This window comes from Rana temporaria, chromosome 5, assembly GCF_905171775.1.
Source record: "Rana temporaria chromosome 5, aRanTem1.1, whole genome shotgun sequence".
NCBI classification, from domain to species: Eukaryota; Metazoa; Chordata; class Amphibia; order Anura; family Ranidae; genus Rana; species Rana temporaria.
The window spans coordinates 290,557,824-290,583,517 of NC_053493.1; the positions used below are offsets into that span (position 1 = coordinate 290,557,824).

General features: G+C 45.9%; 1 protein-coding gene across 1 annotated transcript in view; it reads left to right on the plus strand.

Annotated features, from left to right (window-relative positions):
* Positions 1-10,220: 10,220 nt before the first annotated feature.
* PPP4R1 (protein phosphatase 4 regulatory subunit 1) overlaps positions 10,221-25,694 on the plus strand; it is a 113,064-nt gene continuing 97,590 nt past the window's right edge. The window contains 2 exon segments of the mRNA XM_040354584.1: positions 10,221-10,459; positions 17,030-17,074. Coding sequence (XP_040210518.1) covers positions 10,453-10,459; positions 17,030-17,074 — 52 coding nt within the window. The 5' untranslated portion in view covers positions 10,221-10,452.

Below are 25,694 nucleotides of genomic sequence, written 5' to 3' on the forward strand. Positions count from 1 at the left end.
CAGTGTGCATTGTGGCAAAGTACGCCGCACGGGCCTTTTGGTTTCGACGTGGACGTAAATGACGTAAATCTCTATTCACGGACGACTTACGCAAACGACGTAAAATTTTCGAATTTCGACGCAGGAACGACGGCCATACTTAACATTGGCTACGCCACCTAGGGGGCATGTTTATGTTTAGGCGGCCTATCTCTTACGGAAACGGCGTATCTTTACTGCGACGGGCGGACGTACGTTCGTGAATAGGCGTATCTAGTGATTTACATATTCTACGCCGACCGCAATGGAAGCGCCACCTAGTGGCCCGCCTAAATGATGCACCCTAAGATAGGACAGCGCAAGCCGTCCTATCTTAGATAGGTTTAAGTGTATCTCTGTTTGAGAATACACTTAAATTTAGATTGGCGCAGATTCCGAGTTAGGTCGGCGTATCTACTGATACGCCGGCCTAACTCTTACTGAATCTAGCCCTCTGTATCCGAAAAAAGGTCATGACTAAGGCCATGATTTTTGTAAAAATTCTGGGTGCTGCCGAGAGACCAAAAGGAAGGGCATTGAACTGCCAATGACTTGGCCCATTTTCCATGAGAATCGCAAATCTGAGGAACCTTCGGTGACTCTGGCAGATTGGTACATGAAGATAAGCGTCCTGGAGATCCAGTGTTATCATGAAGACCCCTGGCAACAACAGATTCCTTACAGAATAAATGTTTTCCATCCGGAAATGTCTGTAGACTATGAATTTGTTCAGGACGCTTAAATTAATGACCATACGAAAGCCGCCGGAAGCTTTCTTGACCAGAAAGACGTGGGAATAAAATCCCCGGAATTTCCGGAACAGGAGAAATAACTCCCTCTGTTTCCCACACAGAAATTAGATTCATCATGGCTTGCCGTCTCTCTTGGTCTCTCGGCAGATGGGTAAGAAAAAATCTCTGGGTGGGAAGACTTTTGAATTGCAACCTGTAACCCCTTTCCAATGTTTGAAGCATAAAGAAATTGTCGGAAATCTCTGCCCATTCTTTGGCGAAATGGGAAAACCTTCCCCCTACCCCTATTCTGGCATCACTGGGGATTTTTGGAAGGGGGTGAAGGAGCAAAGAGAGTCCCCCCTGTTTGCTTGTCTTTGTTAAAAGACCACTTCTTAAAGTGTTTTATACAGAGGGGGAGACTTCACCCCCGGCTCGCTGCCTGGTTTATAAATTTAAGTTATGCCCATTAGGATACTGGGTCCCGATGTGTTTACCTGTATCTCTGTTTTCAATATTCAACTCGTTTTTATGTTATGTTGAATAATGAATGGCTTACTGTGCTGCAAATGCTTCTGACAACGTGTGTTGTGATGTACTACTTTGCCATTCACAAATAAAGATAAAAAAAAAAAAAAGACCACCTCTTCTTTGCCTGCTGCCTGTTGGTTTTAAAATGAACCTTGTTTTGGACCTTGCGAAAAGGCCTCTTATTCTTGGGCTTATTCCTTCGGGAAGAAGGGAACCGTTTACTCTTCTCAGAGGAACGATCTAGGACCTCTATTAAGGAGGAACCGAATAAGAGCTTGCCTTCAAAGGGTATTCCGCAGAGTTTATTCTTGGAGGTAAGATCACCTTCCCAAGATTTAAGCCAGATAGCTCGCTTAGCTGAATTAATGAGAACAGAAGACCTGGCTGCAGCTTTTACGGAATCTGTTGCTGCATCAGCTAAAAAGGCAACTGACTTGGCAATGAGTGCGAGAGACTCCCTAATCTCCTCTTTGGGGGTGTCGGATGAAAGAAGATCATCCAGACGCTGAACCCATATGTCTAAATTTCTAGCCACACAGGTGGATGCTACCGCCGGACCCAAAGAAAAAGCCGAAGCATCCCAGGCCTTACATACCAATGAGTTGGCCTTTCTGTCTATTTGATCCTTAAGGACCCCAGAGTCTTCAAAAGAAACATCTGACCTCTTGGACACCTGTGACATGGGGGCATCTAATCTAGGACACGGAAAAGTTATTGACTTCCGCCCCTGTAGACCCCTATACATTTTATCCTGTACAGATTGGGCTTGCTGTGGCATCTCAATCTGCTCCGAGGTATCTATTGACTTTAATAGTTCGTCAATATCTTCAACTGGAAAAATATACTTAGAGCTACCCATATCTTCCTCTGATGCAGATTCCTCATCAGATGAAGAACCAGGATTCTCACCTTCTTCCAGATCAGAATTATTGCGTGAACTTATGGTCTCAGACACTAACAGAGGAAGGCATCTAGCCAAGGCTAAAAGCTCTTGAGCTATGGGTCTAGACGAGGAAGGCCCCAGTCCAGCTACCCTGTCATTAAAAGCTCGAAAGGAGGCCACTACCTCCTTCATAGAAGACATTAACTCCTTAAAAGAGGAAGTCTCTTAACTAGCTCTGGATGGAATACAATCCTCACAAAATAGTTTTTTATAACCATCAGAAAGCCTGGCCCTGCAGTTCCCACATTTCTTCTTCATCGGTTTGGCCTACAAAAAAGCAGAAACAAGAACCATAAACAAAAAAGGGCCATACAAAAAGTCCCCTGCTGCAGAAGCTATCCACAGACAAGGGCTTACCTTGGGGGCAGTATGGGACCTGGATGCTGCTGCTGGTTCAATCTGAGCAGGCACTCTATCCTCAGACCTGTCCTCAAGCTCCATAAGGCAAGCAGAGATCGGCCGGAGAGATAGGCTGCTTCTGTACTGCTAAATACGCCGGTCCGGCGTTCAGCAGACTGTTCCCCCAGGCATGTCCTTCTTTAAGCAAAAAAAAAACAGCGCCTGAAGGTGTGTCACATGACTTCCGGTTCTGGCACCATTTTGCTGCGTCACTGGAAGACCTACGACGCCATATTGGTACACCTCGGTGAAGCACGAGGAGGACACAGTTCCACACAGCCAAAGCTGGGGAACAAAACTGAAGGGAGTTGTCACCACTCACACCACCAGGTAGGCAAGTAACCCCAGAAATAGGGAACCCTTCTGGATAGAAAGAAGAGGACTATCACCCAGGACTTGGCCACAACTAGTTCTGGATGATACCAGAGAAGGGGGGTCCACCAACCACAGTTACCAGACCTAAGAAAACAAAAAACATGTTGGTGCTCCTGGAGGATCTGGAAACACAAAACAACTGAGGGTCAGAGGAAAGCGAGGAGCCTTTTAAATTGTATCTGATTTGTGTTTCCTATAGAGGGTGGAGCCAATCATCTCTCAAGTAGCTGTCCTGGAAGGTGAGAGGGGAAAATGTGTTATGGTCTGATGAAACCAAGGTTGAACTTTTTGGCTCTAATTCCAAAAGATATGTTTGGTGCAAAAAACAACACTGCACATCACCAAAAGAACACCATACTCACAGTGAAGCATGGTGGTGGCAGCATCATGCTTTGGGGCTGTTTTTCTTCAGCTGGAACAGCCTTAGTCAAGGAAGAGGAAATTATGAACAGTTCCAGTCAGTATTGAAACAAAACCTTCAGGCTTCTGCTAGAAAGCTGAACATGAAGAGGAACTTCATCTTTCAGCATGACAACAACCCAAAGCATGGTCATGCAACACTGTTTTTGCAAAAAAAAAGGGGGATGAAAGTTTTGCAAATAAATAATTGTTGTTCATTAATTTAAACCAAAATGTATTCTGCTACATTTCTTTGGTGAAAAGAACCAAAAATCAGTGTATATTATTTAGTCTGTAGGAATGTTAAGAGTCCACAAACTATGGTATATATCTGAAAATCGATCAATCCTGGTGTGCCCAAAAATATCAGGACAGTACAAATATCCCCCAAATGGCCCCTCTTTGGAAAGTAGACAGACCAAGGTATTAAATAAGAGGCACTGCCGGATTTTTATGTTGAAATTGGTCATTTTTTGGGGGGAAAATTAAGAAACAAAAACATTTACAATTCATGCAACACTGTACCTAAGCAAAAAATAATATTTTTTTTCACACAAATGGTGCTTTCTTTAGGTGATATTTAATCACTTTCCTTCCACTGTATTGTAAAAAGATGAGCGCAGCAGGGATCAGTTATCCTGACTGGGCGGTCATCTGATGCACCGCATCTCTGATCTTGGTAAAGAGCCTACGATGTAGACTCTTTACATAGAAACCAGGAAGTGACGTTTATCGACTTTTCCTCTATTGGCGCTGACAAGGCGCAAGTACGGGAGAACCGATCAGCGGCTCTCCTGACAGGTGGCATCTGCGCATCGAATATCAGTTCAGGCCCTTCAGGGATGCCCACAAGTGCCAACCTGTGCCCATCAGATACCCTGATGTAAAGCACTGTGCAAACTGTTGGCACTACATAAATCCTGTGTAATAATAATAATAACAATCAATGCCCATTTCAGGGCTGCAAGTGCCCATCAGTAATGCCTGTCAGTGCTGTCTATCAGTGCCCATCAAGTGCTGCATACCAGTGCCTGTCAGTGAAGGAAAAAAATTACTTACAACATTTTATAACAGGAACAAAGAAAAGCCTTATTTTTTTCGCTTTTTTTAGTTGTTTAGCAAAAAATAAAAAACCCAGTGGTGATCAAGTAACACCAAAAGAAAGCTCTATTTGTGAGGGGAAAAAATGGGTACAGTGTTGCATGACCGCGCAATTGTCATTCAAAATGTGGCAGCGCTGAAAGCTGAAAATTGTTCTGGGCAGGAAGGGGTTGAAATGGACCTGTATTGAAGTGGTTAGTCACCACTGTTTTTTTTTATTTTTTGCAGAAAAAAAAAAAAGACCTGAAAATTAAAATAATAAAATAAAAAAGGCGGCACAGATGAAGCTGCACTGATAGATGCACTGGCGGGCACAAATTGGGATCAATGTCCCTGTGACACCCTCCATAAGAAGGGAAAGCCTCAAAAGGTAATTGCTAAATAAGTTGTATGTTCTTCTGTATCAAAGCACATTAATAGAAAGTTGTGTGGAAGGGAAAAGTGTGGAAGAAAAAGGTGCACAAGTAGCATGGATGACCACAGCCTGGAGAGGATTGTCAGGAAAAAGCCATTCAAAAGTGTTGGGGACTTTCACAAGGAGTGGACTGAGGCTGGAGTCAGTGCATCAAGAGCCACCACACACAGACGGATCCTGGACATGGGCTTCAAATGTCGTATTCCTCTTGTCAAGCCACTCCTGAACAACAAACAACGTCAGAAGCATCTTACCCGGGCTAAAGAAAAACAGACCTGGTCTGTTGTTCAGTGGTCCAAAGTCCTCTTTTCTGATGAGAGCAAATTTTGCATTTCACTTGGAAACCAAGGAGCCAGAGTATGGAGGAAGAATGGAGAGGCACACACTGCAAGATGCTTGAAGTCCAGTGTGAAGTTTCCACAGTCTGTGTTGATTTGGGGAGCCATGTCATCTGCTGGTGTCAGTCCACTGTGCTTCATTAAGTCCAGGGTCACCGCAGACGTCTATCAGGAGATTTTGGAGCACTTCATGCTTCCTTCCGCAGACGAGCTCTATGGGGATGCTGACTTCATTTTCCAGCAGGACTTGGCACCTGCCCACACTGCCAAAAGCACCAAAACCTGGTTCAATGACTGTGGGATTACTGTGCTTGATTGGCCAGCAAACTCGCCTGACCTGAACCCCATAGAGAATCTATGGGGCATTGCCAAGAGAAAGATGAGACAGGAGACTGAACAATGCAGAAGGGCTGAAGGCCGCTATTGAAGCATCCTGGTCTTCCATAACACCTCAGCAGTGCCACAGGCTGATGGATTCCACACCGCATTGAGGCAGTCATTGCTGCAAAAGGGGCCCAAACCAAGTACTGAGTACATATGCACGCTTATACTTTTCATAGGTCCGATATTGTTCTATGTACAACCCTTGTTTTATTGATTGCATGTAGTATTCTAATTTTCTGAGATTGTGGATTTGGGGTTTTCATGAGCTGTAAGGCATAATCATCAGAATTATGACAAATCACGGCTTGAACTATCTTGCTTTGCATGTAATGAGTCTATCTCATATATTTTTTTTTAACAGAAAGGTGTTTTTATTCACAAAACAGCATTACAAGATATGCATTAGTCGACAATCAGGTTTGCAGAGAAATGTTAACAGTCAGAAACAAGCATTATCAGCGTTTGAAGATAATAAAACAAAGGAAAATCATAAAAATAATATAAACAAACTCCCCAGAGTGTACTAGGGTAAATGACCGTTGCCCCTGCGCCTAATCCTCACATATCCAACCAGAACCTGTGAATAGCCCAGCAATTGATCGAATCAGGTGGCGCCCCGGGAGAGAGGGGAGGGGCAACGGCCCCCATGCCGGGCGGGGGGGGGAGTCCATCTCTAGTCCCCCACCCCCGCGCATCCACCCAGGCCGACCAGACCTTATCGTACTTAGCAGAGCACTGCCTACTCTCATACGTGAGTTTGTAAAGGGGCAAAGCCGAGTCCACCACCTTCCTCCAGGAACCAAGGGTGGGAGGTCCCACCGACTTCCACCGTAGCAGTATCTCCCTCCTAGCATAAAACAGTGAGAATGTAATACATAGCTTAGTATATCTGTCTCCCTCGACCTCACCCAAATGACTCAGAAGGAGCACCATGGGGTCCAACGGCACCCTGGACCCTCCTATGTCGCTAAGCCTCTCTGCTACCCCGTACGGCCGGAGCTTCGGGCAGTCCCAAACCATGTGCCAGAAGGTCCCCACCTTGACCCCACATCTGGGACAGTTTGGATCCAGATGTGGGTATATGCTGGCCAGTCTATGAGGGGTGAAGTAGGCCCTATGTAGGAACTTGAGCTGGATGAATCTGTCTTTAGCTGCTATCATAGACGGGATATAGGTGGAGACACATTCCTCCCATTCCTCCTCCCCAAAAGCTGGAATGTCCCCCCTTCATTTATCCATTACCCGGGTAAGTTTAACATCATGGCCCACCGTCAGATACATATACAGAGTGGAAAGGGGCTTCCCCATTGCGCTCGACGTCAACAGTCGCTCGATTGAGTCAGGTTCCAGGGTCAGTGCGACTATCTCATATATTAGTTTCACCTTTAAAGTTGCATTAGTGAAATAAATCAACTTTTGCACAATATTCAAATTTTTCGAGTTTCACCTGTATACCCCGCAACCCACATTTCCTGTTTAGAGGGGTGTGATCAGTTATAACTGACACTATACACCTTGCACCCCAAATTTCATGAAAAGAGGGGTGTGATCAGTTATAACTGACACTATACACCCTGCATTTCCTGATCAGAGGGATGTGATCAGTTATAACTGACACTATACACTAGGGTTGTCCCGATACCACTTTTTTAGGACCGAGTACAAGTACCGATACTTTTTTTCATGTACTCGCCGATACCGATTACCGATACTTTTTTTTAAATGCAGCCATGTGTCCCCAAATGCAGCTTTGCCCCTAAATGCAGCCATGTCCCTAAATACAGCCATGTCCCTAAATGCAGCTTTGTCCATAATGCAGCTTTGTCCCTAAATTCAGCCATGTCCCTAAATTCAGCCTTGTCCCTAAACGCAGCCATGTCCCTAAATGCAGCCATGTCCCTAAAGCCGCTTTGTCCATAATGCAGCTTTGTCCCTAAATTCAGCCTTGTCCCTAAATTCAGCCATGTCCCTAAATTCAGCCTTGTCCCTAAACAAAGCCATGTCCCTAAATGCAGCCATGTCCCTAAAGCCGCTTTGTCCATAATGCAGCTTTGTCCCTAAATTCAGCCTTGTCCCTAAATTCAGCCATGTACCTAAATTCAGCCATGTCCCTAAACGCAGCCATGTCCCTAAATGCAGCCTTGTCCATAATGCAGCTTTGTCCATAATGCAGCTTTGTCCCTAAATTCAGCCTTGTCCCTAAATTCAGCCTTGTCCATAAATGCAGCCATGTCCCTAAATGCAGCCTTGTCCATAATGCAGCTTTGTCCCTAAATGCAGCCATGTCCCTAAATTCAGCCTTGTCCCTAAATTCAGCCATGTCCCTAAATTCAGCCTTGTCCCTAAATTCAGCCTTGTCCCTAAACACAGCCATGTCCCTAAATGCAGCCTTGTCCATAATGCCGCTTTGTCCATAATGCAGCTTTGTCCCTAAATTCAGCCATGTCCCTAAATTCAGCCTTGTCCCTAAATTCAGCCTTGTCCCTAAACACAGCCATGTCCCTAAATGCAGCCTTGTCCATAATGCCGCTTTGTCCATAATGCAGCTTTGTCCCTAAATTCAGCCTTGTCCCTAAATTCAGCCATGTACCTAAATTCAGCCATGTACCTAAATTCAGCCATGTACCTAAATTCAGCCATGTACCTAAATTCAGCCATGTCCATAAATGCAGCCTTGTCCATAATGCAGCCATGTCCCTTAATACAGCCTTGTGTCCCCTAAGAGAAAGCCAAGCCCCCCCACCGCTGCCGACATCTAGTTGATTTGCGCTTGGGGAACATAACAGCTTTCATTTGAATAGCTGTGTGTTCCCCACCGTGCCTCGTCATGTATAGGCACTCTCCCTTGCCCGGGCACTTTGATAGACAGATCACCCGTCCAATCCTGGGACGGGTGATCTGTCTATCAAAGTTTCCAGGCAAGGGGGAGTGTCTATACATGACGAGGCGCTGAACACACAGCTATTCAAATGAAAGCTGTTATGTTCTCCAAGCGTAAATCAACTAGATGTCGGCAGCGACGCGGGGCTTGGCTTTCTCTTAGGGAACTAGGCAGCAGCGGCAGCAGCTCTCCTCTCCTCCATACTCGAGGACTGCTCTGCTCCGCTCCCTCTCCACCCGCTCTCGGGGGAAAAAAAGTATCGGTAAAGCATCGGGAGCATTTTTGCGCGAGTACAAGTACTCGCACAAATGCTCAGTATCGGTCCCGATACCGATACTAGTATCGGGACAACCCTACTATACACCCTGCACCCCAAATTTCATGAAAAGAGGGGTGTGATCAGTTATAACTGACACTATACACCCCGCATTTCCTGATCAGAGGGGTGTGATCAGTTATAACCAACACTACACACTCTGCACCAACACTGTATCCTGGCCTAGGCCAACAAGGCCCATGCCCAGGGCAGCATGGAAAGAGTCCCCGCCGGCTTTCGCTACACTATTAGTCCCCATGGCCATCCACATGTACACACAACATATGCCAATCAGTGCCCACAAATGGGCACTGACTGGCACCTTCATGGCACAAACTAAATTTGTGATGCCCAGCAATGCCACCCACCAGTGTCATCAGTGCCACCCACCAGTGTCCATCAGTGCCACCTATCAGTGCTAATCCGTGCCCACCTATCAGTGCCCGTCCATGCCACCCATAAGTACCCATCAGTGCCAGCTATGAGTGCCCATCAGTGCCGCCTATGAATGCCCATCAGTGCCGCCAATGAGTGCCCATCAGTGCCACATACCAGTGCCACCTATCAGTGCCACCTTATCAGTGCCCGTCAGTGCTGCCTTATCAGTGCCTGTCAGTGCAAAAAATAAATTAACAGAAACCAAGAAAAACATATTTTTTCAAAATTTTTGTGCAAAAAATAAAAATTGCAGAGGTGATCAAATACAACCAAAAGAAAGCTCTATTTGTGGGAACAAAATGATAAAAACATTGTTTGGGTACAGTGTAGCATGACTGCGCAATTTTCATTCAAATTGCGACAGCGCTGAAAGCGGGCTTGGGCAGGAAGGTGTATAAGTGCCTGGTATGGAAGTGGTTAACCTACATGGTTAAGGAGATATTTGCTGAAAACGCAGCACCGATGTCTACGGCGCGCAGGCGCACTGAGCGTGCTGTTTTTGTGAATGGGGGGTTAATGCCGTATTCCCGCGCATGCGCGGGAGTGACATCATCGTCGCTCCAGCCAGTCACAGCGCCGGAGAGGCGATACCCGGAAGAAGCGCAGAAGGGACATGGCGGCGGCGGAGGAGCGCAACGAGAAGCACTTCAGGTAAGTCATTCATAATGAGCTAGTATGCTATGCATACTAGCTCATTATGCCTTTCTCTTGCAGGTTTTTTTTACTTCCACTTTCAGGGGCAAAAAATCGCCCACCTGCCTCTGAATGTACGTTTAGCTGCGTCCCTTGTACATGGGCCTTAGTCAGGCCTAGGGCAGCAAAAAAACTAAATACACTACTGCCTGCACCCCACATTTCCTAATCAGAGGGGTGTTCCCAATCCTCACACACACACACACAGTGATTTCCCGGGAGTAGAGCCCTTCCACTCATGTCCCATCTCTCCCTCGGAGTCACATGGTGCGGTCACATGACTGTGATGTCATCTCCTCCCCCCCCAACCACTCCGATGTGGGATCTTCCGTGATCTGAGGCTGTAACTTGTGAATTGGAGGCAAACACGGAGGCGCATTGGGGACGTCCACCCTTCCCTCAGCGGCCGCACCTCATACACACCCCCGGGAGCTGGGCGGAGACTGTGCGGGCTGCAGACTCCATGTAGCGGCGCGGCCTGGGACACAAGATGGCGGGTGAGAGAAACGGCGCCGTGTGCGTGTCATAGAGACTGTCATGTGCCATGGCAGCGCTGTGACTGGGCCAGGGGCGGGAGAAAGTGGCCAGTGACTGGTGTGTGTGCGCTGGGAGTTGTCTATGGACTTCTACACAGGGCTCTGATATTAGTCCCACCACAGGGCCGGCCTGTCATTTCTATTGGCTGTACTTCTCTCTTATGTGTAGGGGGCCACTAGATACCTGCAATGGGATAGTACGAGGGGGGGACAGGCAGCGCCCGTAGGATAGTACGAGGGGGGGACAGGCAGCACCAGTAAGATAGTACGGGGGGGGGGGACAGGCAGCACCAGTAAGATAGTACGAGGGGGGGACAGGCAGCACCAGTAGGATAGTACGAGGGGGGGACAGGCAGCACCAGTAGGATAGTACGAGGGGGGGACAGGCAGCACCAGTAGGATAGTACGAGGGGGGGACAGGCAGCACCAGTAGGATAGTACGAGGGGGGGAACAAGCAGCACCAGTAGGATAGTATGAGGGGGGGACAGGCAGCACCAGTAGGATAGTACGAGGGGGGGACAGGCAGCACCAGTAGGATAGTACGAGGGGGGGACAGGCAGCACCCGTAGGATAGTACGAGGGGGGGGCAGGCAGCACCCGTAGGATAGTACGAGGGGGGGACAGGCAGCACCCGTAGGATAGTACGAGGGGGGGGCAGGCAGCACCCGTAGGATAGTACGAGGGGGGGACAAGCAGCACCAGTAGGATAGTACGAGGGGGGGGCAGGCAGCACCTGTAGGATAGTACGAGGGGGGGCAGGCAGCACCCGTAGGATAGTACGAGGGGGGGACAGGCAGCACCAGTAGGATAGTACGAGGGGGGGACAGGCAGCACCCGTGGGATAGTACGGGGGGGGGGGGACAGGCAGCATCTGTAGGATAGTACGAGGGGGGGGACAGGCAGCACCAGTAGAATAGTACGAGGGGGGGGACAGGCAGCATCCGTAGGGTAGTACGAGGGGGGGGGGACAGGCAGCATCCGTAGGGTAGTACGAGGGGGGGGACAGGCAGCATCTGTAGGGTAGTACGAGGGGGGGACAGGCAGCACCCGTAGAATAGTACAAGGGGGGACAGGCAGCGCCCCGTAGGATAGTATGAGGGGGGGGAAACAGGCAGCGCCCGTAGGATAGTACGGGGGGGGGGACAGGCAGCGTCCGTAGGATAGTATGAGGGGGGGGGAAACAGGCAGCGCCCGTAGGATAGTATGGGGGGGGGGGGACAGGCAGCGCCCGTAGGATAGTATGGGGGGGGGGGACAGGCAGCGTCCGTAGGATAGTATGAGGGGGGGGGGAAACAGGCAGCGCCCGTAGGATAGTACGGGGGGGACGGGACAGGCAGCGCCCGTAGGATAGTACGGGGGGGGGGGGACGGGACAGGCAGCGCCCGTAGGATAGTACGGGGGGGGGACGGGACAGGCAGCGCCCGTAGGATAGTACGGGGGGGGGCAGGCAGCGTCCGTAGGATAGTATAGGGGGGACATGCAGCGCCTGTAGGATAGTACAGGGGGGTGGGGACAGGCAGCACCCGTAGGATAGTATGAGGGGGGGGGGGAACAGGCAGCGTCCGTAGGATAGTATAGGGGGGACATGCAGCGCATGTAGGATAGTACAGGGGGGTGGGGACAGGCAGCGCCCGTAGGATAGTATGAGGGGGGGGGGGGAGAAACAGGCAGCGTCCGTAGGATAGTATAGGGGGGGTCAGGCAGCGCCTGTAGGATAGTTCAGGGGGGTGAGGACAGGCAGCGCCCGTAGGATAGTATGAGGGGGGGGGGTCAGGCAGCGTCCGTAGGATAGTATAGGGGGGACATGCAGTGCCTGTAGGATAGTACAGGGGGGCGGGGACAGGCAGCGCCCGTAGGATAGTACGAGGGGGGACAATATCCCATTAGGATCTGTATTGATCATTTACAAATTAGAGCTGAGGGGTACAGCTTCAGAATGTAGTGTGGGAAAGGTGCGTTTCACTGCCTTTGCGATTTGCTGTGGGTGCCAATACATTGTTGAATGCACCACAAATGTGGATTGCAAACGCAGTGCATTTGTGGGCACCAGATCGCATAGTGCCGTAGTACAATGTGATATGGTGCAGTAAAAGTTGTGCATGCACTACTTTTTGTGTAGTCTGGTTCCATTTGCCGCCCATTCAAATGAATGGGCTGCTGGATCGCATAGGAACGTGTAGTGCGTTCCTATGCGATTGTGGTGTGAATCGCTCCTCAACAAAGCTTACTAAAAGGCCTGCAAATGCTAGCTGTTGGCACGGCTCTTATACAAGCTGAAGCCCATGTAAAACAGGCCCTGTATTCCGGTACTCTCCTGGCACAATCATGTTTTATTTCCCTTATGTATTATCAATCTGGATATTATGCCATGTAGGGAAGAGCCTAAACATACACTGAGCTGATCAGAAGTTAAAAAAAATATATGCAGTGCAAAGATGAGCCAATCGTATATGAAAGCATTTCTGTGCACATTCTTTAAGGTCATATTTAGGCTTCATGCACACTGGTTTATTGTAGAGCGATTTCTCCTGGAAGGATACAATTTGCATTAAAAACTCACCTGAGCTGCATTTTTTCAAACCAGTTTAGGTGAGTTTAGCAGAGTTCTAAGCAGCATTTGGTGTTTGGGCGTTCATTTTCATTGGACAGAATTTTTATTTATTCTGGCCATTCAGATGATTAAACTCTGAAGTGCTAAACGCACTTAGCGTTTAGGAGTATTTGTTTTTTTACACCTTGCCTCCTGAATGAGATTTTCTTCTGCGTTTAGGATCTTTGACTGCCTCAGTACCCTGCAGCTCCTAATCTCTGCTAAAAGCCTATGTGTGCATGGACACACAGGCTTTTATTGAGTTGAGATCAGGGGCTTTGACAAAACAAAACAAAAAATGCCAATAGACGTGCATTTATTTTTGTCCGAATTTCGGGTATTTTTGTTATCGTTTTAACAAACGAACGCACAGAATTTGAAAGATCTGACAAAAAAAATGCTTTATTTTCGTTTTCGTTGCTACAACAGTTCGATATAGATGGGAGATTCGACATGACGCTGACAATAGCGATCTGTGTCTATCGAACCTGCGGTCAAATCTGCCTAACCTTAAAGCGGAGGTTCACCCAAAAATCAACTTTCTGCCATTAGATCCAGCATACTGCTGACATCTGCAGTATGCCGTTTTTTTTTTTTTACTTATCGTTTTATCAGCCGTTGTTATCCGGCTCCGAGCGGGGATTTCTGTGGGGAATAGGCGTTCCTAAGCCAAGCGGATTTGATTGACGGGCTGCTAAAGCGTGTCACGCCTTCCGAAAATACCCGAAGTAACACTCGAGTGTTTACGGCGCCTGCCGTATAGAGCTGACTGCGCAGGCGCCGTAAACACTCGAGCGTCACTTCGGGTATTTTCGGAAGGCGTGGCGCGCTTTAGCAGCCCGTCAATCAACTCTGCTTGGCTTAGGAACGCCTATACCCGGAAGGAATCCCCGCTCGGAGCCGGATAACAACGGCTGATAAAACGATAAGTACAAAAAAAAACAGCATACTGCAGATGTCAGCAGTATGCTGGATCTAATGGCAGAAAGTTGATTTTTGGGTGAACCCCCGCTTTAACTCTATTAGTCCAAGATTATTCTACATAAAGAGGAAAGATTTGACATTATAGAGACAGTGTTGGGGTAGACCATGAACAACGAAGATTCGACGAAGCAGCGAAAAACATACAAACGTTCAATCTGTCATTGAAGGCTTATGGTGTTTTTCGAAAGTTCTAAGAAGATTCGACGAAACGGCTAAACTGTACGACGCCGCAATCATAAATTTTCAGTCAAATGCTCGGCCCATAGGCTATAGAAGAATTTGAATGTTGGTTGACTAGTAATAATAATTTATAAATATAATTATTACTAGTGTCATACAACATTAGAATTCTTCTATAACTTGTAGGCGGAACATTCGACCGGAAATGTATGATTGCGGCGTCGTACAGTTTAGCTGCTCCGTCGAATCTTCTTGGAACATTCGACAGACACCATAAGCCTTTCAATTGACAGATTCAACATTAATTCGGATTTTTGGACGAATGCATTTTATAACGAAACAAAATAAATAAAAACGAATTTCGGGAGTAACTAAATTTTTCCGGACAAAAACGAAATATTTCAGTGTGCACATGTCTACCCGCCAATAGCTCCTAAACGGAAGTATAGGAGCAGCAGTGTACATGAGGCCTAATGGTAAATTTCCTGTGCAATCGAGGCACCTGAGTAGTTAAATCATTGTGGATTGTTTTAATTACAATACCTGTTCCACAAAGCCTGGCCAAAAGGTGGCATTCTGAGCCGTCCTGCATATAAGATGATCTGTTGAACGTGCCCCCATCATGACTGGAATGAGCGCTTTCCCTCCACAAATCTGCACATGCACAGTGTGCTCTTCCTCAGCTGTTCCGCTCTGACAGGGCGAGGGAGAGTGCACTGCACGTGTCCAAATTTGTGGAAAGGGGTGCCTGCTCATTACTGCAATGATGGGGGGGGGGACCTCCATCGTTTGTATAAAGCCTTGTACACACGATCAGATTATTGGACGAATTTTCGCCAGTTTTTTGTTGGAAGTCGAAAGTGAAAATTTTGGTACGACAGAATTCAGCGTCCGAAGTGACGTAATGTGTTGAATTGTTTTGTTGTGTTCTTTCATTTCTGAGCATGCCTAGTCTTGCTCTTCAGATTTTTGGCAGAAAACTGTACTAACGAAAAGAAAATCTGACGTTGTGGTCACATCAGACAAATATTTTAAAGCCTGTAAATCCAGTTTTTGTCTGACGAAATTTCGTAATTGGCTGTCAAAAGCAACATACTAACGATCAGAAAATTGGCAGATTGTTCATCGGACGAAATTTACCTTCGGATTTTCTGATCATGTGTACGGACGGGCCTTTAGTCTCTATGCAGGACAGTGTAGATCTCACAGAACACTGGGGGTTATTTACTAAAGGCAAATCCACTTTGCACTACAAGTGCATTTTTAAGTGCAGTCGCTGTAGATCTGAGGGTGGCGTGCAAGGAAAATAAAAAACAGCATTTTTCTTTGCACATGATTGGATGATAAAATCAGCAGAGCTTCCCCTCAGATCTACAGCGACTGCACTTACAAGCGCACCTGTAGTGCAGAGTGGATTTCCCTTTAGGCTACTTTCACACTGGGGCGTTGCGCAATCGGTGGTAAAGCGCTGCTATTTTTAGAAGCTCTTTACCGTAGTTTTTGCGGTGCTATTTGCCTGCTAGCGGGGTGCTTTTAACAGGGTTAAAAGTGCCACTGCAGCGGCAGTTCAGCGGCGCTGCCCATTGATTTCAATGGGCAGGGGCGCTGTAGGTATACCTCACTCCTACAGCCCCTAAAGATGTGGCTAGCAGGACTTTTTTGAGCGTCCTGCCAGCGCACCGCTCTAGAGTGAATGGAGCGGCTTTTTCAGTGTGCTATTTTTAGCGCTATAGTGCCTGCAAAGCGCCTTCGTGTGAAAGTAGCCTTAGTACAGTGATGGCGAACCTTGGCACCCCAGATGTTTTGGAACTACATTTCCTGATTCTCATGCACTCTGCAGTGAAGTGGAGCATCATGGGAAATGTAGTTCCAAAACATCTGGTGTGCCAAGGTTCGCCATCACTGCCTTAGTAAATCAACCCCACTGTCCCTACATCCTGCAATATGCGCCGTCCCTCATCATTGCAGGAATGAGCATGCTCTCACGTGCACAGTGCATTTCCCGTCTGAGCGGAACTGAGCAGGGGCAGCTCAGAGCCACTGTTTGAGGGAGAGCACATTGAGCATGTGCAGATTTGTGGATGAGTGAGAGCGATCATTCCAGTGGGGATAGCAGTATGCTCAACAGACCACCCATCCGATATGCAGGTTGGCCCGGATCGCTCAGAATTATACTTTTTGGCCAGGCTTTGCGAAATTTGAAAACTATTGGGATTCCTTGACTGCACTGTAAATTTTACTATAAAAACCCTTTCATACGACAATCTTAACATTTTTGGATTATTTACTGTTAAAGCTCTACAAGGGTATACTTCGAGTTGCAAGTTAGAGTCAAATATGTTTTTATTGCTTTTAACAGAATAAAGTAATACAAGTAATGTTCAGATGACAATAACAGGGCAAAACGATGCAATTCACGCTTTCAGTACACTATAGGAAGCATTTCCAACGGAAGCACGAACACGCCACCACCTTCCAGGAGCAGGCAGTGATACTCTATACTAGGAGCAGCGAGGACCAATAAAATTGGAGAGTATAACCTCTGATAGTGGGGTAAAAACATATAGACAATGGGAGAAGGGGGGGGGACAGGGATAGAGGGGGACCAAGCAGACCTTTGCACGTCAAACCTGCATGATGGAATCAGGATGTTCCAGTGGGTTTTGAGTTGCAAGTTAGACATCTACCCCAGATCAGTTTTTAAAACGTATTGGCAGTGTGAATGTTTAGGTAAGCATTATTGTTTTCCATCATTCTTATGTTATGTTTCTTGTAGATTTGTCGCTGCTTCAGGATGATGTTCAGGAAGAGATAGATGGATGTAAGTGCATTTTCTCTTTTACATTTATTGCATCCATTGTTTGTGCAATTATCCTTATCATAGTAATAACTATGCAAACTTCATCTTTGAAGTCATATTTTGGGCTTGCCTGTCTCCTCCTTGTAATGTATGCCTCTTTTAGGCTCTCCTGCCTGTATGCCTGAGCTAAGGGCAGATGGACACCAGGAAGTAAATGCTACATGAATCATCCACCCTTACACAAGATGGCCAGAAATGCTAAGGTGTATTTTTTTCAAAGTGATTTCTCAACAAAATAAAGCATGTAGACATTGATGGATGAGTGTTCTTTTAAAACCAAAAATGAATTGAATAGCGTTTTGGTTTGTGGTGCTCGGATGCAGTGTAGTTCGGCTTTAAAAGGGTTAGTTTGCCCTTGCAGAAAAAATGTAAAGGTAGATTAACACCATACTCCCTCCCCCACCCTTCTGCACCCCTCTGGTTCCCACTGTACTTCCCTCCAGCGATGCTGGGCTGTCGGAGCCCATGCAGCCGATTTGAAATACCTGCTCATCTGTCAGCCCTGTGCAGCACTTTCTGGACAGACCAGAGGGATATCATTGTGCAGACACTGACCAATCAGAATTGGTCCGTTCTGGAAGAGCTGCACAGAGGAGAGCGGCTGCAAGAGCTTTGACAGCTCAGCATAGCCGTAGGTAAGTAAAGGGGGGCTTGGGGAGCGTGTACGGTGTTAGTTCACCTTTCCATTTTTTTCTATAAAGGTGAAATAACGTTTAAACTCTCAATGAGTACATAAAATAAACTTGCAGGATACATCACGAGTAAAGTTGGTTTATTGGGGTAATTTTCCACAATAAAAAAGTTCTAATCTGGGGAGAGATTTTACATTAAAGGATTATTCTTTCACCTTTGCTACTACAGTAAAACCTTGGGAGTAACTTGGTTTAAGAGCGTTATGCAAGACAAGCTAAATTTTTTAATAAATGTAATTTGATATACAAGAAATTTCTAGCGTCGTGTTACAACTGAGTATAAAATAGAAGAGAGTAGAGCCTCTAAGTGTAGCAATATGGTTACATTTAATGAAGGCACAACATTTAGAAACTCATATGGTGGTTGATTAAAACAGGCACATTCAAGTATGCAGGCATCCGGGGTAAAGCTGTCCACATAGACCATTCTCCTCACCACCATTGATGTTGTCCCTTCCATGAGCGGTTCAAGCCTCGCTCTCAGATCGCTCAGCTGCAGGGTAGTCTTCACGGTCACAATTGCAGACTGACAGCGGTGAGAGCCAGCGGTGAGGAGGATGGTCTATGTGGATTGCTTTACCCCGGATCCCTGCATACTTAGATGTGCCTCTTTTAATCATCAACCATGTGAATTGCTAAATGTTGTACCTTCATTAAATGTAACCATATTGCTACACTTGGAGGCGCCTCTCTTCTCTTTTATACTCTGTAGCGCCTGCTGGATTTTGCTTTTTATCCCCTTGTAGAGGCTGCCATTTGTGGATGGACATTTTATGGTTACACAACCTATCACATCGCTATAATCTTTTTATATGGACTATAAACTGAAAGACCTATGAATAAATGGTTGTGGAACGAATGATATGAGTTTCCATTATTTCTTATGGGAAAATGTGCTTTGAATTACAAGCATGCTTCCAAAACAAATTATGCTCGCAATCCAAGGTTTTTTGTTTTTTTGCTGCAGAACTCTTTTAGGCTGGGTTCACACTAATGCAAATTTAGTGCGGGTTTCCCTGCATCCAATTCGCATGTCAGGGGATTGTGACCGGCTCTCTATAGAGCCGGTTCGCACATCTCTGGAGCGAATTGCACAGGCTTCATGTGCGTTTTCTGATCCATTTAAGCCTACAATTTGGACTGAAATCGGACCTGGAACAGTGAAGGAGGACGCACTGGACCTGTGCTGTGAGACGGCAGTGTGAACCAAGCCTTAAGCACAGGTTCACACTGCCAACGGGAATGAAATCCTGCGAGTTCAGCGGATTTAATTCCCGCATGTCAGTACCATTTCAGACACATCTGTGCGGGTTGCTGCACAGATGCCTATGGAAATCGCACCCCAAAGTCGCCAAAAGTAGTACAGAAACTACTTTTGGGAATCGGTGCAGCATCGCACTGATTCGGACAGTGCCATTGCCGCTGATTTTGACATGCCAAATCGATCCAACGTGAACCTAGGCTCAGGTAAGCATTTGTAGAAATGTACAGAAAATAAGGGGTTTTATGCTGTAGTGTTTTTCGCACCATAAATAGTATTTTATGCTGTGACTTGCAATATATTTTTTAAATTCAGGCTGTCCTATTGACATTACGGAGAAAGTAAATATTCTACCAGTTTTTTTCATTTTAAATGTTTACTGCAGGGTTACAAATGATAATCTTATCGTGGGACAAATACCTTAACTCTGATCATTCATTTCCAGAAAATGCTAGTTGACTGGCTGTCAAACGAATTCTTGGGCTACAGCGCTTTTAGCGACTGGTCACAGACTTGGAGTAAATGTGAAGCAGACAGGCTTTAATTACTTCTTGGTTGTTTTGATTCAAAACATTGAAGTTGGCCAAGCGGCTTACCTTTTTTGGAGTGCATTTCTGTCACAACAGTCTTCCTATTAGAAAATCAGTACTGTCATACTTCGTCTTTGTTATGAAGTGTTTTTTATTTTTAATTTTTTTTGGATAAAGTTGAATGAATTGCTTTGATGGGCCTTTGAACTACATAGCTGTTGGTAAATATACAAAGACTGTACTATAAGGGCTTATTCACATGGTGATTCCTAGATCTACAGCCAAATCTGCATATTTCTCTGGATACAATCAGGCATTTCTAATCGGCTGCGGCTACTCATCCTGTACAAATCAATGATGGGCTGAGAGGTTCTGCAGCACACGGAGGGAATACATGCAGTTGGGAACCGATGAGAAGCCCTGGTCGAACACTCTGGCTGCATACAAAGCTACTCCACTATCCTTAAATGCATATATTTTCTCTTTGAGCAATTGCATGTGAACTGCCATGGACAGTGCCAGCATGTCATTGTTTTGCACAGACTTCCTGCCCACAGCTTATCGGAAATAGCTGGCTGCAACAGCTACATGAAAGCACTGATATGGGCGGTGTATGTTTTGGAACAGCAATGTGTATAAACAGCTTTAGAAATAAAGCCCTCTGGGGTAGAAACACTGTTAATTCTATATTGACTTCATATTCTCATATTTGTTGATATGTATACCTTGTAAGATCAAGTTAAAGAGCAAACCTGTGCTGAGAGAAACCCATTTCTGAAAGTGCTGTTTGCCTGGCTGCCGTACTGATCCTTTGGCTTTTTCTGTGACACAAGTTAAAATGCACAGATGCCTCCTACAAGGAGAATTTATCACTACAGTACCAGAGTATATAATTGATATATACTACTTCCTTCATATTATTGTACAGCTGGGTAGGTGTGTAGTAACATACTTTTTGTGCCTGAGTCTTGTCAGATTGTGTGTTTAAATGGAGACCTTTTACTTACCTGATCTCTGATTCTTTACACATTAACAAGCTAAGTATTCACAGTGTGCAACACAATGTTCTGCCAGCTAAAAACGCTGCTAATGCAGTTCCTATATTGGATACCCGGGTGTTCTAATTGTATTTTTGTAGGACATTTTTTGTTTCGTAATTTCCTATTTTTACTACTATATGTAAAACAGTCAGGTTTTTTTTTTTTTTTTTACACCTGCAAGCACACGTTAAGGTGCACACTAGACCTGCTGCTTTGTTGAAATGCATTATAGTGCTTACATATTTTTTCCTTTTAACCTACGTTCTGTGTGCGGCAGCATGTCAGAACATGCTGTGCTGTGCAAAAAAAAATGTCCTAATTTATTTATTTTTTTTCTTTCAGAGTGTTGGTGTGAATGAAAGCAATAGAACATTAGTCAGATTGCCTTTTCTCAGTGTTGGGCAATGCTGTCTCACAGGACTGGCATGAACAAGCCCTAGGTGACAGCAAATCAGTTTTAGAAAAATGTTGCACAACTGCATAAATTACAAGAAACTGCAGTGACTGCCTCCCCCACCCCCCACAGGGGAAGGATTAAATGCTCATTAACTCTAGGTGATGAGGAATAAAATGTAATACTTCTCCATATACTTTGCTCTGGCAAGCTTCCTCTATCTGTGCCACTGGTTCCCCCAGAGCCTCTTCTCTAAGATGCCCCGGTTGCATGACGTCATTAAGTACATTGTAGAACCAGTAGTCCTTCATTATCTGTGAGGATGGTGAAGCACTGCCCACAATCCCTATAGTGGAAGAGATTGCTGGAGTGAGGTGTAAGGTAAGTAATGCAGCTTATTCCTTATCCCCTAGAGTCAGCGAGCAATTAAACTTTGGTGGGAGGGGTTATAATTCCTAAAGTTGGGCTTTAAAATTGGTAATTTACTTAAAGCGGTTGTAAACCCACATATAAAAAAAAATTTTTTTTTTTTTTTTTACACCTGCAAGGCAAAAGCCATAATAAGCTTCATTAGCATATTAGCTCATTATGAAATACTTACCTCAGAACGAGGTGTAGGGAACTTACCTGGTCCATGCCGAGCGAGATGTCATCTTGACTCGGCGTATCTTCCGGGTATCGCCGCTCCAGCGCTGTGATTGGCTGAAGTGGCGATATCACTCCCACACATGCGCGCGGGAGATTTTATTCCGGCCGGCCGCCCCTTCAGCCGAGGATCCCCCTGCGCATGCGCTGCTGCAATCAGCGGCGCATTGCGAGGGGAATATCTCCTAAACCGTACAGGTTTAGGAGATATTCTTTATACCTACAGGTAAGCCTTATTATAGACTTACCTGTAGGTAAAAGTGAAAAAGTGGGGTTTACAACCACTTTAAGCTATAGTTTCCCTTTAATCAGCAGTAATGTTAACACCATCTATATAGTGAACAACTGTGTTAGGCTTAGGTAGTAGACTGTGATGTCATCCATCCACCTTTTCCCTCAGCCAATGAGGACGTTTAATATTCATTCATAAAATATACAAGGCTTCTTGTCAATGGCGGAGCAGAACTCTACCTGACTTAATTTTGCTCTGGCAACAGACAGGAAGTCCCTATGCCTCTGCTGGAAGACGGCACCGTATGTACAGTTTACACAATGATGATGGTGGTTGCATCTGTTAGTAAATGGTTGGTTTCTTACAAACAAACTAAAGTGAAAGTAAACATGAAATTAAAGTGGAAGTAAAGGCAAAACCTAACTAACTCTAAGCCTAATCTGTCTAGCCCTGTAAAGAAAAAATTTACTTTTCCTGACCAATTCTGCAGCCGGTTCCATTCCCAGGCAGAGCAGTAGCTTCAGTGTGTAGGAGAGGAAGCCGACAAAAGAAGCACCAAAGTAAGTCTATGGGAGACGTCGCTTCCCAGGCATTGTCAGTTCTCTCCTGCAAACGGAGGATCCGCTGGAGATCTGATCGGAGCAGCTGCATAACAGGCAAATTTTTTTTATTTTTTATTTCCTGCTCTTTACAGGGCTATATAGGCGTAGACTGTGGCTGAGAGTAGGTTTAGCATTCAGCTGAAACAAACAACAAAAGGATTCCTCTTAATACAGCGTTGGGGGGTGATGGCTACAAACCACTTGAGGCATACCTCAAAAATAAGTCATAAAAATGTCTATGCCACAGTTTGTAAAGGGGAATTAAACCCTGGTGGTTTTACTTTTTTTTTTTCCCTGCAAAGTAAAAGCATAATGGGCTAGTATGCCAAGCATACTAGCCCATTATGTTGCCCTTTACCTGCAAACGAAGCCCAGAATGTCCCTGCTGGTGGCTGCATCCATCTTCACCCCTCTTCCATGGACTCCGGCTCTGTGACTGGCCGGAGTCACATGATGTCGCTCCTATGCTTGTGCACGGGAGCTGCCGGTCACAGCACGAGCCCCTTAGAAACAGCACGAGCAGACCCTTTCTTCAGTCCGCATGCGCCGATGACGTTCACGCAATTGTGTATTTTGTTTGCAGGGCTACTGGCAGAATAGAAAATAACCAATTAATCTTAAGCCCCCATTCACATGGGCGTGATTTGATGTGCCACAGCATATTTCCAGCAACGGGACTGTCCCAATCTGTGCGACACCACACCAATTTTCAGAAGTAGTTTCTGCACTACTTTTGGTGCATTCGGGGGCAATTTCAGTAGACATGTATGCATGAACCCGCACAGGTGTCTTTCAAATCGCCTCTGAACTCGCACTGAAATGTGGGTTTGAAATCCTTCAGCTGAACTCAAACCTGCGTTCAGTGTGTAAGTGCCCTTTCACAGCGGTGGAGTCCGCCATTGGATCTGCCAACTCAGCAGGGGATCTCTCCGCTGATCCCCACTGAGCCGGTCCGGTGACAGGTCGGTGCCTGCTCTGCTGATGTAGAGCAGACACTGACACAGGCTGCTGTTCTCTATGGTGCTGTTGGATGGAAACAGGCCGCCTGTCATGCATCCATCCATCTGTTTTTAGTAAACGGGATCGGATGCCAGAGGGTGTCGGCTGACATCCACCACTCCATAGAGGGCAGTGGGTGAAAGGAAAGGCGGACCCGATTGTTCCGTCAGCGTGAGAGGGGCCTAAAATGTGTCATTTTATGTGTAAATGTCTTTCTCATATTAGAGGACTGTTTGCCTAAATACCTCTGTTACTCTGGCTGTGTCCAACTAGTCCTTTCTTCACATGTCTACATGTCTCATATGGCTAATTTTAATGTTTGCTTTGTGTTCTTGTTTCGTGGTTCATGATGTGACTCTCACCAAGGTATTGAGAAAGGTCTTGTCGGGCGTATAAATTACAGTGTGGTAGAAGTTTTTACCATGTTGGGCCGTGTGAAAATCTGTTGTACATGAAAAGATTTTGTACACTAAAAATGTAAAATGTGGTTAAGTAAGCAATGCCCCATCGTTGGTGTAATTGGGAGGAACTGTGCCCCTTTGTTGGTTTTATTAGAAGGAACTTGTTCCTCATTGTTGGTGTCATTGGGAGGAATTGTGCCTCTTTGTTGGTGTCATTGGGAGGAATTGTGCCCCTTTGTTTGTGTCATTGGGAGGAATTGTGCCCCTTTGTTGGTGTCATTGGGAGGAATTGTGCCCCATTGTTGGTGTCATTGGGAGGAATTGTGCCCCTTTGTTGTCATTGGGAGGAATTGTGCCTCTTTGTTGGTGTCATTAGGAGGAATTGTGCCCCTTTGTTGGTGTCATTGGGAGGAATTGTGCCCCATTGTTGGTGTCATTGGGAGGAATTGGGCCCCATTTTTTTATGTCAGAATATGAAATATTGCCCCAAGGGCCAGATAAAAGCAAGTAAAGGGCCACATCTGGCCCCCGGGCCGCAGTTTGGAGACCCCTGGTCTATTGGATCGGATGAAAACTGACAGTTACGTTTCTGCACAGCATGCAGAGATGGACTAGTCATCCGCTGGCTCAGCGGGGATCAACGGAGCAATCCCTGCTGAGCAAGCAGATGTCTAAAAACGGATGTGTGAAAGGGGCCTTGGGCTGGGTTCATACCATCGCCGGATCTGTCGCACAGCAGGGGTCCAGTGCAAAGCTGGTTCTCTGTTTTGGGTGCGATTTCAGCCTGAATTTTGGGCTGAATTCGGACCTGAAACTAAACAAAAACGGCACACGTTTTTCCAGCAAATCGCACCAGACCTTCTGCGGAGATATGTGAACCGGCTCCATAGAGAGCCAGTCACATTCTGCTATGCAAATTGGATGCAGATATACCCGTAAATATGGCAACAGGTTATTTTCAAAAATGCTAAATTTATGAAATATTTCTAGTTTTTCTAAATACCATGAAGGGTTTCAAGATGTACATACAGAACCTACTGTAATTCACGTGCAAAAAATGGTGAATGCTTGCTCTGCTTTTATGGCACAATATTTTTGTACAGTTTAGGAGAAGCTGCTTTGCTTTCTCTTTAGGAAGCAGATGTCTTCCTAATGCTGGCTATTATCCAAGCCTACTCTTGTAATGTCTACTCATTTTGCCATGAGATGAATTCTTTGTGGCAGTTTGGAGTTCTGATGAAATGTTATAGGAAACGTTCTAGGTAGAAACTTGTGCTGTGGTGACCTCTCCTTTTTGAAACGTTGGTTGTCTTCCACTCATGCTGATCCAGTGGCTTCAATGATTTCTTTGTGACCCGGAACCAGTATGCATATTGGAGTTTGGACTTTACTTCCTGCAGATCTGTTTTTTTTTTTTTTTTTTTTTAGGCTGGAGTCAACCAGATTAATAGGACAGCGATAGCCTACAATTTTTTGTTTTGTACTACATGCTTCCTTTAGAAAGGCTCGGGTCACAAGGAGCAAGTTGTCTAGGGTAGATCAAAGTGCCTATCAACGTCCCAGTTAATGCCCTTTATACTCCAAATGTTTTTTTTTTTGTATTAAAAACTGGAAAGGGTTAGAACCTCTTTAACTTTACATACACCATCTGGACACTCTAAAGAGGGACACAATAAAACCATAACCGCGGTTCTAAAACTTGTATTTGTATTGCTTCCTGTAGCCCTGTTGGAGGGATTTTCCCACACTTCCCTTGGGAAGTCTCTAAATGAAGACACAGACTAA